This window comes from Myodes glareolus, chromosome 20 (genome assembly GCF_982192425.1).
Source record: "Myodes glareolus chromosome 20, mMyoGla1.1, whole genome shotgun sequence".
Taxonomy (NCBI): Eukaryota; Metazoa; Chordata; class Mammalia; order Rodentia; family Cricetidae; genus Myodes; species Myodes glareolus.
The window spans coordinates 20,175,975-20,190,522 of NC_142045.1; the positions used below are offsets into that span (position 1 = coordinate 20,175,975).

Genomic DNA, 14,548 nt, shown 5'->3' on the forward strand with positions numbered 1-14,548 from the left:
GAAGGAATACCTTGTTCAGCTTAGATATATGCAAGGGGGAAAGCCTTGGTTCTGCCTCAAGTGATGTGCCAGACTTTGTTGATTCCCCATGGGAGGCTTCACCCTCTCTGAGGAGGTAATTGAGGGTGGGGTGGGGGGAGCAGGAGGACAGGAGGGAGAGGAACTAAAATTGATATGTAAAATAAGATTGTTTTAAAAATCAAAAAAAGTCTGGCAATTAAAAGTTTCAGATCTGTATTAACACCAGGAACACTGTAAGAAAGAACTTGATAATTCTGACCTATCAGATTAACAAACATGAAAAAGCTTTGGTTTAAAAGACAGAAAGCTCCTTGCACTTTTGGGCAGAACTTAGATTGCTACAATATTTTTGGAGGATAACTTTTGAAACATTAAATAATGTAAATTTGAACAAGTAACTTCATCTCATTAAAAACATGTAACATCCTGAAACACAACTACTTAGAAATCTGGTATTTCTAAGAGAACAATAATGATCGTTACATCTATAATTCTACGTTATACAGTCCTACCTTTGCGCTTCTGCAGTGCAACATGGTCGAAGGAGAAGACTTTGGGAGGAAACTACACATTAACGACACATATCTGGGCGAAAACTAGAGTCTTCTATTTGAGTAACAGCTTTATCATTTAAAGTCCTTTGCCAATATCTGTCTAGGAATAACAATTCAAAAAGTGCACACAGATATTTGTAAAAAAAAGAAACAAAACCAACAACCCTGTCTACAGTCATGAAATGGACATTAATTACAGTTACAGAATCATAGCTGGTGATATCTTAGTTGTTTCGGTAGTCTTTAAAATGAAGCGGTGTCAGAGCCATGTCTACAACACGTTCTGTAGGCAGGCTTGGGCTGACTCCCCCTGAATCCTTCTCTCAGCAGCAGGGCTGATGCTCCCTCCCTCATTCATCTGCCTATTGGAGGAAGCGCCCACATCTAAGTAAAATCCATTAATAACGCATCTTTTCAGTGGGAAGCCAAAGGCTTATTCATAATGTCCATGTGGAAACTTACTTTTTTGACTTCCTTACTTGATCTGAATGTCTGCTGAACAAAAGAATCACTTTCGATGGCTTCAATTTCTTTCACTCTTTTCACTTGTTCCACCAGGGTGACTTGGTCTAAAAAAGAACAGTGTGAGTGAGCTTGGAGACAAGCTTGATAGCAGCGTGACACCTAGGCTTGGTTCTTTCTTTTAACTGGATGGAAACAAAGGACATTAAGTTAAGCTGTAATAAGTACTGTCCACCTTGAATTTCAAAACTAAAATATGCCTAGAAACTAAGACTCTCATCTACAATCTAAAACCTACTGCGAAGGCATTGCTATTGTGATTATGGGTAATCAAAGATAATTCTGTGGGACGGCCTTTCCCTCTACTTCAACATTTTTATTACAGAAATCCACAAAAGGAATGAAAGGACAACACACCTACCCACAGCCATCACCCACTTGTTACAATCACCAACACTTTGTATTGTCAGTCCACTGAGTCTCATTCCTAATATATTTTGGGATGGAGACCTGAAATATGTAAACAAATCCAAGAGCCCATATCATACAAAAACAAACTCCAGACCATGTACTATTTTCCCTAAATATTTTAGTGGTCATCGCTAACAGATTAAGACTTGATACCAACAATAATAGTGCTATCATAATACTGTTTGTCAGGCCTCAAATTACCACCAATGACACACAATCTGCATGCTTCACATTTGGTTGTCACTGGTTTAAAGGACGTCTTTCTACAACAGGCTGGTTTGAACAAGATCTAAACAAGGATGCACACTACACTTGCCCGGTGGTCCAGACTGTCAGTCTCCTCCCACAGAGCCCAGCACCCTCCCCTTTCCCTGTTATTTGCTGGAAACAGTGGACCACTTATCTCATAGTTCTCTGCCATCTTGGTCTGGCTGGCTTTAACCTTATGATGTCGTCTGACACGGTCCTCTCTCACCTAATGTGGGTGCAGGTCAGCAGAGACCTGCCTCCATTCCAGTTCAATTGATTTTGATAAAAAATATATCATTTGATGCTTGGAGAGATGCCTTAGAGGCTAAAAACCATTGTTGTTCTTGCAAAAGTCCTGGGTTTAGTTCCCAGTACCCACCTGGCAGCTCACAGCCACCTGCGACACTAGTTCCAGAGAATCTGAGGTACTCTTGTCGCTTGCATGCACCAGGCGTGCACGTGGTGCACATATATACAGGCAGGCACTCATACATACACAACAAATAAAAAAAACTTCAAAAATTATAATTGACACTACTGTGTAATTTTTCTTAAATCAGGAAGCATTCTGACCACCTGTCTTCTTACTAAATCAATTATTTAATAAGAGGCAATAAAATAGTAAATTTTCTTGTACTTATTAGTTCTGATTCTTTTACACTGGGGAACCTTCTCTCACTCAGCCATTGGTGACTGAAATACAGCCTGTATTGTGGGAAAACAACAATAGCTCCTCTCTAACATTCGGACTGTGAGTGCAGGAACACACGCGTGTACTATGGCATGTGTGGAGGCACAGGTCAGCTCCTGGTTCTCTTCTTCCTCTGTGGGATTCAGAGATTGAACATGGGTCACCAGGTTTGTGTGGTAAGCACTTTTCCCTCCTGAGCATCTCAGTAGTCTGATTTCTTTTCTTTATTTAGTATTTTTGGTCTAAAGGTGATCAAAGATGCCATTATCAGCTCACAATAATAAGTACATAGTTTTAATTCATGGCAAGTGCTTTCTTATTTTGATGCTCAAATTGCTTCAACTCTGGGCAGCTTGTCCTATGGTGCGATTCCTAAAAGTGAAAGCATGTCAAGATGTTGGAGGATTAACTTGTCCAGCTCCTGTCCCCGGTGAAACTACCCACTTCTCTAAAATCTCAGACTCCTAGTGGGGGAGACAGCAGAGTCAGTTACCTGGGCACTGGGCATGTGCATCATTGCTGAACTGCCATGGCTTTTCAATCTTTTTAGTGTGAAGGGGGAAAAAAAGAAATCTTAGGAGAGAAATTTTAATATGAGTCCATGCTGAGTACTATCAATTCAATTAGCAGTTATGGCTCTAGGTTATTTTATAGTCACACATCTTCTCATATGCTAAAAGTCTCCAGCATTAACAATACTGTCAAAAGTACTCACTTTCCTATGAGGTATGCATTAGATTAAAAAAATAAAATGGCAAAAATTACTAAAAGTCACAAAAGGTATTAATGCATCCCCGACCCCTTGGACTGCACATCACATACCCTGCTTGTCATATATTTACACTATGACTCATAACAGTGGCACAACTGCAGCAATGAAGTAACATGAAGGAATTTTACGGTTGGGGGTCACCACACATGAGGAACTGTAGTAAAAGGGTCACAACATCAGGAAGGTTGATAATCACTGCTCTAAGGACACATGAAATAATTCTCTATTTCATAAAGCTACTAATTTGATAGGGCTATTCATTTACTTAAGTTTATTTTTGATGTTTAGGTCTTGTTTTATGACTAACATCTGTTTCATACTTTACCTATCCCTGGCTCTGAGTTCATCCTCCATTCTGAAGATAATTATTTTTATTAGGTTCGGGTTTTGACTGCATCATTTATAAAACTGTAAGCAGTTACATCTCTTCCTACTGAGCGACACTAGTCCACCACATTCCTCCTGACTCCCGAAGGCTTCAGTCCAGGGCACCACAGCTTAGAGCTTTCTCTACCCTACTTTACAGATGAACAGTCACCTATTTTATAGTTGATGCTGATGTTTTTATGAATGCTCAATTGATGGCCGAGTTATTAAAATCGCTTTCTTTCACAGTTAGCATTTTAGTGAGAAGCAAGTCTCAGGTGTCACTTTACATGTGTCTCCCCACATGTTAGCGAGACAAAGGGTTACACGCCTGCTGCGGAAACGTTTGCGCAGCACTGCCGGCACCACACGGCTGAACCAGAAGCTACGCATACTCAGTTACGGCAGCTCAACTTTTTGGGATTTAGACTTTATGGATAGTGTTGGGCTTAGTTGGATGATCTGTGAAAGCAGCTTCTGCATCCCAGCATCCCTGGCCTGAACTCTCAGACGCAGTTACAGACGGAAACAGAATGAGCACAGAAGGAAAAGTCCGAAAAAACTGATGTTGTCTTAAATACTTTTGTCTCAGCTCTTGGCCAATCGCAGATTATAGCTATATTGTCCTGTGCAAGTATTTGTTCACTCAGGGGAAGACCACCCTCCCTTTCAGCCCAGTCTTCTCTGAGAAGCTGTGTGTGGAATGTTTGGAAGCAACAGCATCTGCAGTCAACTTCCCCGTTTTTGGAAGAACACATTTTCCTGTATAAATTCACACACTGTCAAAGTGTTACAGAACAGGAAATAGCTCCCTTTGCTTTAGTATAAAAGGGTCTCAAGATTTTAATTATGTGATGTACTGAGCATATGAAATGAGAGAGTCTTTGTCTAGCTAATGTATTAATATTAATGCATCCCGTACTAATGTGTAATTTTTAAGATTCTATGCATGGGAGGAATGCTATGGCAGAGAAAAATAACAAAAAAATGGGTACCAACTTTAATGTCTCCTTGAAAACAATGTTTTTTTTGAAACCAGAATCTACCAGGATTATTTACTATCACAAATTCTCAACAAGAAGCCCTTATTTCTGACTTCAGGGTGATGTCGCCTATGTATCAGCTGCTGGGTCTCTTGAATTTCTTTTCTCTGTCTAACATATTCTCTCATTTGGATTTGCAAAGCACATCATTAGTATTAAATGTCAGAGGTGACTTGAGAAACAGGACTGATCTCTAAAGCTTGCAGTGTTTGTAGCTTTAAATTTGAAAATACAACCAGTGCATAATACAAATAAATGTGGTATCACAGAACCCAGCCAAAGGGCCAGTGTGCTTATTAAAATAGCACTGTAGAAATTACAAAAGAGAGAAGAAAGATTAGAGAAAATGGAACATTATCCTTGTCCTTTAAGAAGAAAATCACCTCGGGACTAACAAGGTGACAGGGCAGAGAGGAGAGCGCCAGCTTGCCTGATTTACAATGTGAAAACAAACTACACAGCTTTCATCTTTTAATGCTGAGCCCAAACTCAGCAACAATGATACTTAAATTAAAAATTGGAAGATGCATGGGGGATGTAAAATTTCTGCTTTATAATAATAGCTCAGCTCTATATTCTCTGAAAACAATAACCATAAGATATTTTAAATTGCCCCATATTCAAAATTCTAGTATCACTGTCTGTAAATGTAAGTCTTGAGTTTAACTTTGGAGTTTTAGGAAGCAGAATGGAACACCAACAACATATTCCATGCCATTATGAGTTCAGATTCTTTGTTACATGCCATTCAAAAAAGGCTCTTCATCAACTTAAGATTAAGAAAATATGACTTAATTAGTTATTTCTTGTATGTCTACATAATGCATATAAAGCATCTTATTAGCTTAAAAAAAAGAAAGAAAGAAAAGCAAAAATCATTGGAAAGTTCACTTCACGGTGCAGACCTGTAATCCTAGATACTTGGGGAGATGAGGCAGGAGCATTGTGAGTTCAAGGTTTGACTGGGCTGTGGAGTGAGTGCGAGGCCAGCTTGAGTAACAGGGAGTCCCTGACTAAAAACCAAAAGGAAGGCTGGGAGAGGAAGATCCGTAGCTATAGCATAGGGATAGTGATCGACCTTCCCTGAATCCAAGTGTCAGCATGAAGGAAAAGAGTTACTAGAAGAATAAAATTAAAATATGCTTAAAAACCTTAACATGGGGAAAAGAAAGGAGACACACCCATTATTACTTAGTGACTTCTACAAGGACGTCATTGGTAAGTACAATGAATTCCTTGTTGATCCGATGCCATGGAAGAGATGTGTTGTAAATACACACACACAGGAATCAGAAAGTCATTTTGAAACAAAAATATCAGTATTAACTAATTTTGTAGATAGTAATTTTGACTGGGCAGTGGTAGTGCACACCTTTAATTAAAGCATTTGGGAAGCAGAGGCAGGCGAATGTCTGTGAGTTCAAGGCCAGCCTGGTCTACAGAGTGAGCTCCAGCACTGTCAGTATTATTACACAGAGGAACCCTGTCACAGCTCCCACAAAATACGATGTTCTTACTGTTAATTTTATTTAAGATTAAAAAAAAGCTCTCATACTTTAAGTTATTGACGACTTCATGTTATAACAGCATTTACAAAGTTTTCTTTTAGAATACCACCAATTATTATATACAAATTTAAACTGTGAAATGAGGATGAAGTCTAACGAAAATGTTCATTTTATTTGAAAATACTTTTGTACTTTTGTATAAACTTTAGTTTATATTTAAATTTTCCATTGTAAACATAAAGGGGGATGGGGTGGGGGGGGATCTCCTATAATAGCAGTACCAGGCTGGGAACAGCAGATGGCACTATTGCCCAAGATGTCATATTGGGATAAGGCCAACTGGTGTTTCAAAGATATCTTAAACACATGCAAAGAGCACATCTTCAACTGGTTCCTTCCAGTTATTAATATTTTATGAACCTATCCAAAGTTAAAAAGCGTTTTATATTAACAAAGAATTTGGGTCAGTTGGTCTAGGTTATTGAGTTATTTGATATGATATTGTTCCAGGAAAAAATATTTATATACTAACAGTACTGCTACAAATCTATGAATAATACAAAGGATTACCCTATTTTCAGATTAAATTGACTCAGATACTAACCAAGAATAGAAAACATCCACGAACACACAGTTTTAAATAAAACAACAATTTATGTACTATAAAGCATTTTCAAGTGCTTTACAAGAATAATGAAAAAGAAAACATACTAGAATAGTAAAGTTGGTTAATAAATAAAACTTGTAAGCAAATGAAATTAGAATTTCAAAATTATTAAGCTAATTTCTTATGAATACAAAATTTAACAAACATAGTATTGCTTTCCTTTTCTCAAACAATTTCTTTTTTCTTTAGATAAACTATTATAAAAAGTTGCAAAAAAAGTCACACAACAGAATCAACCAGAGCCAAAGACTATACAATACAATGATATTACATACAGTCACAGTAGCTGTTTAGTAGCTTCACTGGATTTACACTTTCACTGTTGACTATATTTATTTATATATTTATTCACCTATCTATCACTCAAACCAACATATCTTCAATGTTTCTTTTAAAGAGCATATATTAGAAATCTATCCAACCTTAAGACTTCATAAAACATATTCCTGGAAACAAATCTCCAGAAATTCTGTTCATAAAGAACTTGAAAAATCAAAAACCTCCTTAGGTAGAAAAGGCCTTGTCTCGAAGAGTTCTGGAAGCAGACGCTGTGAACACTGAATCCTCAGGGAGGCAGAGGATCCTCAAGACTTTTCACATACAATCCTTGGATGAGGTCCACCATACGCTCACCTCAGTGGGTTAAATAAGATAAGCAATTTCAGTATGACTATACTAGCAATGGACTTCAGTTAAACGTTATAGTAACTACAAGTGACTTGGGCATAAGCATTGTATTACACGGAAACAAAACCTTCCCTCAGCTCCTCCTACCTGGGGAAGTTTTCATGCCTCTGTGTTTTCCCTGTCATTTAAAGGCCATGTCTAATGTGAGGATGCTGCCTCTTGGCACTGGTGGGAAAGAGGCCTCTTTGGTAATTCTCCTGGTACATGCTGCCTTACACTGACCGCAATCTCAGCACAAATGGCAGCAGAGCTCAGTGGAGAGAGCTGTACTCTTCAGAGAACAATTAGTACACATTTGTTGGTAACTGAAAATTTCAGGACATTAACAACATTAAAAATAAAATCTTGGGCAAGTGACAAACTATAAGTTTCAACTTTAAAAACGTCAATGTTTTTAAGTGTGTAAGCACTTTGTATATTGGTGCTTTGCCTGAGTGTATGTTTGTCTGTGTTCATGAATGAATGGGTGGTGCTCATGGAGTCCAGAAGAGGGCTCTGGATTCCCTGGGACTGGAGTTACAAAGGTTGTTGCCTCCATGTGAAGGCTGGGAGTTGAAACAGGTCTTCCTCAAGACCAGCCAGTGCTTTTAACCACGGAGCCATCTCTCCAGTCACTGCAGAGACAGTTTTAGGAGCTGTGGGTTTAGATGTCTGTGTTAAACTTCACAAGCTGCCGTAGCCTTGGAGAAATGGCGCATGCTGTGCCGGTCTCAGCTCTCTTGTGGCACGGGAGCGAGTCCACCCCTCTTCTTCCTTTCAAGTATTTGAGCACATTCAACACAACAACCATTGCTCTGCACACCTGGATTTAGAAACTGAACATTCCTCTCACAGAGAGACAAGTAGGGAGACAAAAAGCAAATAAGGTGCCTCATAATACCAAGAAAAATAGAGGAGGGCGGGGCCAGGAAGGAGCCAGGGGAGCTATGTTAGAGGAGGGACACACTGACATTTCAGCAGAGAAGGATGTGATGAAAAAGTACACACCTGTGCTCAGTGCAAGGTTTGTAGATCACTAACCTCACTCACTAAGTGAGCACTATCAATACGCTTTGTGCCACTCGGCTATAGTACTAAAGCCGCTGAAGCCACCAACCTGCTTTGAATACAAACAGGCGTTACCTGGCTTTGGTTCACTCATCCTGTGGTGTGCTCTTGTGGTACGGCAGGAAAGACTTCGAGAAAAAACAGAGAATAGGAGTTCTAGAGGGTAGTCCTGTGCACACCTCCAAGAAGGTGCACACAGTGGACCAGGGCAGTGGGGTGAATGGGGAGGCTACTCCATTGTGACAGCTGCTAGTACCCAATACTTTCACATGGAGGGGTTTTGTCATTTCCTGTGGCATGATCTACCTCAAGTGGTTGAATCTATGTTTATTTAAATAAAATCTGCTGTGGTCTCATGCATAAAAACCTTTGCTCCCGTTATTATTTGTGATCTTTCTAGTGGGAGACAAGATAGAGGCTAGCTTTCATTTAAATGGTCGTATGTATTATTCTGGCAGCAACAGACGGTTAGGTTTAAGGCACTTTGGACTAACTACTTCACACATTACCCTATTTACGTATAACTGCTGGGATAACATTACCATTCTCACTGTAAAATGAGAACCTGAGGGCCATCAGTAACTCAACCAAGGTCATGTGGCTAGGTGGTGGTAGAACTGAGATCCAATCCCTGACCTGTTCTTTAGTCACTGTTCCTAAAATGAATCATTTACCCTTCTTGCACCAAGGAATATATTTCCCCCTTACTCCATGCATTTTCTAGGAATAACAAATGTACAAGGGATTGCACTTATTCTGCATTCTAATGCTCATGCACGTAGCAAAATGTAACACAGCTCTACCTGTAGAAGAGATGTATACACGTTCTTGTTCATCTGGCATTATTTTCACATGGATTATAGAAATTTATTTTTAGAATCTTCTATACTTAACATTTTTGAAGGAATTATTATGTCACATTCTTAAAATCTTTATAATGGACAAGAAACAGTTTCTGAAAGCCTAGCATTTCCCACTTGAGATTACAAATAACCCAAGCAGGAAAAATTTTCACGTCAGAGTTCTTTATTTACTGTGCAACAAGCGCTATTAGAGAAACAATCGCAATTTCCATGAATCTGGCTGCTATGCAGTCCAAGTATAAAGACCATTAGTTTATGCTTGTTCAAGATGTGGTAAACCCGGGCAGTCAAGACTTCTTTAATGCAATGATAAGAAATAATCATTCCAGTAGAAGTAAGGTGCTGGAGTTTTCTATTTTTAACGAGGTAGAAGAAAGGCATGTAACTTGAAGAACCCAGATTAGTAGATCAGAATAAGGAACCTGCAGGTACTGTCTGCTGTCCATTTTAATTTCAGAATTGTTATTGACTCTAATTAAAATTCTGTAGATGGAAGGCTGAATGTTTCTAAGGAACTCAGAATGAATGCTGTCTGCCAGGCATCTCCAACACCTATAACCACACACAGCCCGCCTGTCAGGAGAGCTGGTGCAGACATCTCGGGGCACACCACATTTGTCACTGTGGCTAATATCAGAGATACGCAGCTCTTTTTTCTTAGCACACAAAAGCAAGATATGTAATTCAATGCTCAATTTACCCTTGTCTCACAGGAGACTTTTCCCCGCTAATTGATAGAAATTAAGCCATTAATCAAGCCACTAGCCATCATTCAAACCAGGGAAGATGAATACAAACTTTCATCATAACCACCTTCCCCATTTTAGTGTTCATTAGCATTAATTTTTAATGCAATTATGCTATTCTTTTACGCTGAGCTCATAAATTACTGCTCTTTTGTTGCTGGCTGGCCTTGTAAAATCCAAACTAATGCTTTGTGCTCTGATCTTAAAGGCAATTACTAGGTTCCTCTATCTTTTATATCTTTGCATCTTCAATAACCTTTATATATAACTAATATCCATGAGTGACTATGCCTGTTTTTCTAATGCCTTAATATAAATCTTGGTGTGTATAAGCATAGTCAAATATAGTTATAATAAACACAGACATATATCACATACATTATAAAATGCATGTATTCATACAAAAATAAGATCTCACAAATTCACACTGACATTTAGGTTTAAATATTAAAGATATTTTTGTGATTTAAGATAAAAATGCAGTGCCTTATTGTGTCAAACTTATACCTTTCATAACAAATTAGGGGAAACAGGAATATTAATAATGTTTGATCAAACGTTTACATGAACAACTACTTAAAACTTAAGTTTCAAGATCCTTAGGTTCACTGCCTAGGATAACTGCCTTAGGTTAAAATCTGTATATTATTGATTTATTTGGTGGTGCTGAGGATCAAATTCAGGGCCTTGTATATGATAGGTAAGTTGTTTTCCACTAAGCTATACCTCCGACCCTAAATATTAATTTAAAAAAACAGAGAACTTAAAAATCAATGAGACAGAGGTGAAGAGAAAGAAGATTAAAAGATCCACTTATCCAAAGATAAGCTTGGAAGTGTATAGAGCAACTCCAGGGCGTTATATCTGGAGGTTCTGGATTATCAGAAAAGACAAGACATATTTTTCAGAAGAAATGTTGAGCCTACACATACCACATGCATTTAATTCTTTGTCTCCAATTAAGGCAACAGGACACACTTGTATTCCATCTCCCAAAGCCCTAGTGATGTTTACTCTCAATGCAAAGAAGACAAAACCCAGTTTCTGTCTGCCCAGCTCTTGCAGCGAAGGCTTGGCCTCTGTTTGCAAGCTGTGCTTTGCATGCACGAAGATTACGGAAGTAAAACTTACTGAGGGAATGCTGGGCATGCTGGTGTTGCTGTCAGCCTCTCCTGAACCACACAGCTGCAAGGCTTTCCCAGTGCTGCTGAGGCTGAAGGAGGCAATGGGAAGCACCCTCAAGAGTTAACTAAAGAAACATTCCAACTGCTCACTTTTTAAGAGAGAGGAGAGATGATGGTGACTGGATTTTGTCTTATATTTCCTTTCCTGACCAGCTCTTTGTTTTTACTTTTGATAAATAAAACAGTCTTACCTGAATCAGGAGCAGTGAAAACAGGACAGGCAATTACCTGATACTATGCCTTTATGTCAGAAGTAGGAACTTAACATATTTGTATTTGAACATCAAAGCCATCAGTAGAAAGCTATGGATCCTAATCCATTTTAGTTTTATATACACACTCTTTATTTGGACCCAGAAATTTAGGGGGAACAGTCACAATTTCAAGCTAGGCCTTAATAAAGCTTACTTCAAAGCTGTAATTTTCAGTACTTACTGTTAGTATTTCTTTTTAAATGCTGCACTACATTATAGCAAAATACTCTGTTTGAGGGGGGTAAATATAGCATGCTATTCCATTTGTTATCCTCCTCCTCCTCCTCTATTTGAGGAACCAAAATTGTGTATGCAACTTCAAAGTATATAAATAGCCACACAGAACCGTAAGTATCACCATGACATACTGCCAGAGATGCAAAGACTAAGGAGTCACTTAGTGCAGTAAGGGGATCCTGCAAGTGAGAGAAAAGACTGAAAGAAGACTTCAACTTCAAAGTGGGGGACATCATTTATTACCAAAGGTTACAACTTTGGGGACTCCCTATACTTGCTCATTGTCCTGCTAGCTCCCCCTCTGGCAGATGCTAAACCTGGGCATCACCATGATCAAGGCATACAGTGTCTTCACTGTCCCCAGCAAAGTCCTTGTGCTTCTCATCGGTCAGCCTCCCTCCACAGACCTGCCTTCTGCCACTACAGTCTGCAGTGTCGAGAATTCGACGTAAAAGGCATATCTGATTTCTTCCACTGAGGATGCTTTTGAGATGAAACCACATTGTTTTTTATATGTTTTAGTGTATTCTTTTAGTGGTGGTAGAATTCTAGTATATGGATAACTATATTTTTTCCATTTGTTTATTCATTAGTGGATATAAGCTGTTTCTGGTTTTGTGTAATACAATTACCATAATATTCATGGACAAACTTTTCTAACGAATTTTGATCTTATTATTATATGTATGATGTATATGTCATAGTGTATGTGTGGAGGTAAGAGAATAATTTTTCAGAGACAGTTCTTTCTATCATGGGTTACGGGGACTGAACTCGGGTAATCAGATATGCATGGCAAGCAATGTAAGCCTTCTGAGTCACTTCAGCATCCTGTAAGGATGTTTTCTGTGCTTTGCTTCTCTTGCTAGTGAATTGGCAACAGTAGAGTGTTTGACTAAGGTCTGAGGCGCTGGGTTCGATTCCTTGCGCTGCCGCCCCGAATTGTAAAACTACGGAAAACCAGCTGTGTCACCTGTCGTATTCCCACCAACAGTGTATGAAATAGCTGCTCAATGTCTTCAGCATCTGCAGTATTTTAATTGGCATACAGTGAGATACTATTGCTGATTTAATGTGTACTTTCTGGATGATTAATGATATTTAATTTTTTATACATTATTGGCCACTTGGTAACTGAAATATATGCTCAATGTATGCCCTTTTGTTTTTCTAAAATCATATTTCTTATATTCTGGCCATTGAGTTATGGAGTTTAAAAAACAATTTTAAATGTCTTTAGGCTATTGTACACACCTTAAGTATTATTTATGAAACTTTTTATACAAATAATTCCTGACATCATAGACTGTTTTCCCATGTTTAATACAGTTAATTAGGCTGATTCAAGGAGAATGAGTCTTATTTTCTTCAGTTTATTTTTGATAACTTTAGATTGACTCTCCTTGATGATGTCACAAATATATTATGATAATCCAGCCATACGAATTGTATGCATAGCTGAATTTTAAAAATTAACATATTTTTGGCAAAATTGTCCAACAAATTTCATTTAAAAAATTAAGACAAAGAGTGGCAAACTTTGATTGAAAATTCTAGATAAGTAATGATTGTATCCTTTATAAAAATGAAGAAAACTTTCCAGGTTTAAGCTGTTACAATCCATTATGAAATCAGTAAAGAAAGCAAGGCCAGACATCTCATTAGCCAGAATAAACGAAGGCATACATAGCGTCACTTAGCTCTGATAAGGAACAGGGTATAAGGAAGGGAAGGGAACTGAAAGACGGGAAATGAGGAACATTCTAGTCCTTCTTTGGTGGCTTTAGGGAAATCAGCTTCCGGAATGAAGTATTACTGACCATTAATTTGCTAATATTTTTCAAGACAAAAACAATACCTTGAGTTGTGAAACAAATAACAGGGAAGCTCTGCTCTATTTATAGGTGAATTATGTCAGAAAAGCTTGTTCTAAATTTGAGTTTCACAAACGATTGTATTGCTACTCAAACTTTACCACTGAACTCTCCATTCTTCCGAGCTGGGACACTGGGTTATTACAGTGTCAGTGTGGCCCTCTGGACTCGGGAGGCAGGTGGCCCTTTTGCAGGGACAGAAAAGAACAGGTGTCTGTAGACTGAGAGACTTGGAGGGAAGAAACGATGATGGTGGTAAAATATGGGATTAGCATAGAACAAGGGGGGTTGTAGATGAAAGCAAGTACGACTGTAGGGGCATTTCATCTGTATTTTAATAAATAAAACGTGCCTGAGGATCAGAAAAGTAAAACAGCCACACTGGCCAGTCTTACAGATCAGGCAGCAATGACACACACCTTTAATCCCAGTGGCCACACTAGTTTGCCATAGAAACCAGACAGTAGTGGTGAACGCCTTTAATCCTAGAACTAGAGAGGATTATAAAACGGGAGGAGACAGCTCTCAGTCTCAGTCTCATTCTGAGATTCCTGGAGGCAGGATCACCATTTTTGGACCAAGGTAGAGGTAAGAGGCAGTAGCTGGTTATTTTGCTTTTCTGACCTTCAGGCTGAATCCCAACTTTTGTCTCTGAGTTAATTAATCGTGCTTCATCAGACAGTTTAAGAAAAGTGGTGAGGCAAGCAGAGTCTTTTCAATAGCTCTGAGCCACGCAGTACAACTGCTGGGAAGGGTGTGGGAAGATGGTAGCTCTAGGCCATGGTTTCAAAGCAGGGCAATATAATTTGTGAGTGATTGACCAACACTTTCCACATTGCTGCTAAGGGTTCA

At 38.7% G+C, this 14,548-nt stretch overlaps 1 protein-coding gene across 2 annotated transcripts in view; it reads right to left on the reverse strand.

The window, feature by feature from the left end:
• The window catches only part of Rsrc1 (arginine and serine rich coiled-coil 1), a 290,122-nt gene that overhangs the window by 9,549 nt on the left and 266,025 nt on the right, over positions 1-14,548 (reverse strand). For both annotated transcript variants that reach the window (XM_048424583.3, XM_048424582.3), the window contains exon 8: positions 1,038-1,144. In XM_048424583.3, coding sequence (XP_048280540.1) covers positions 1,038-1,144 — 107 coding nt within the window. The remainder of the gene's footprint in view (positions 1-1,037; positions 1,145-14,548) is intronic.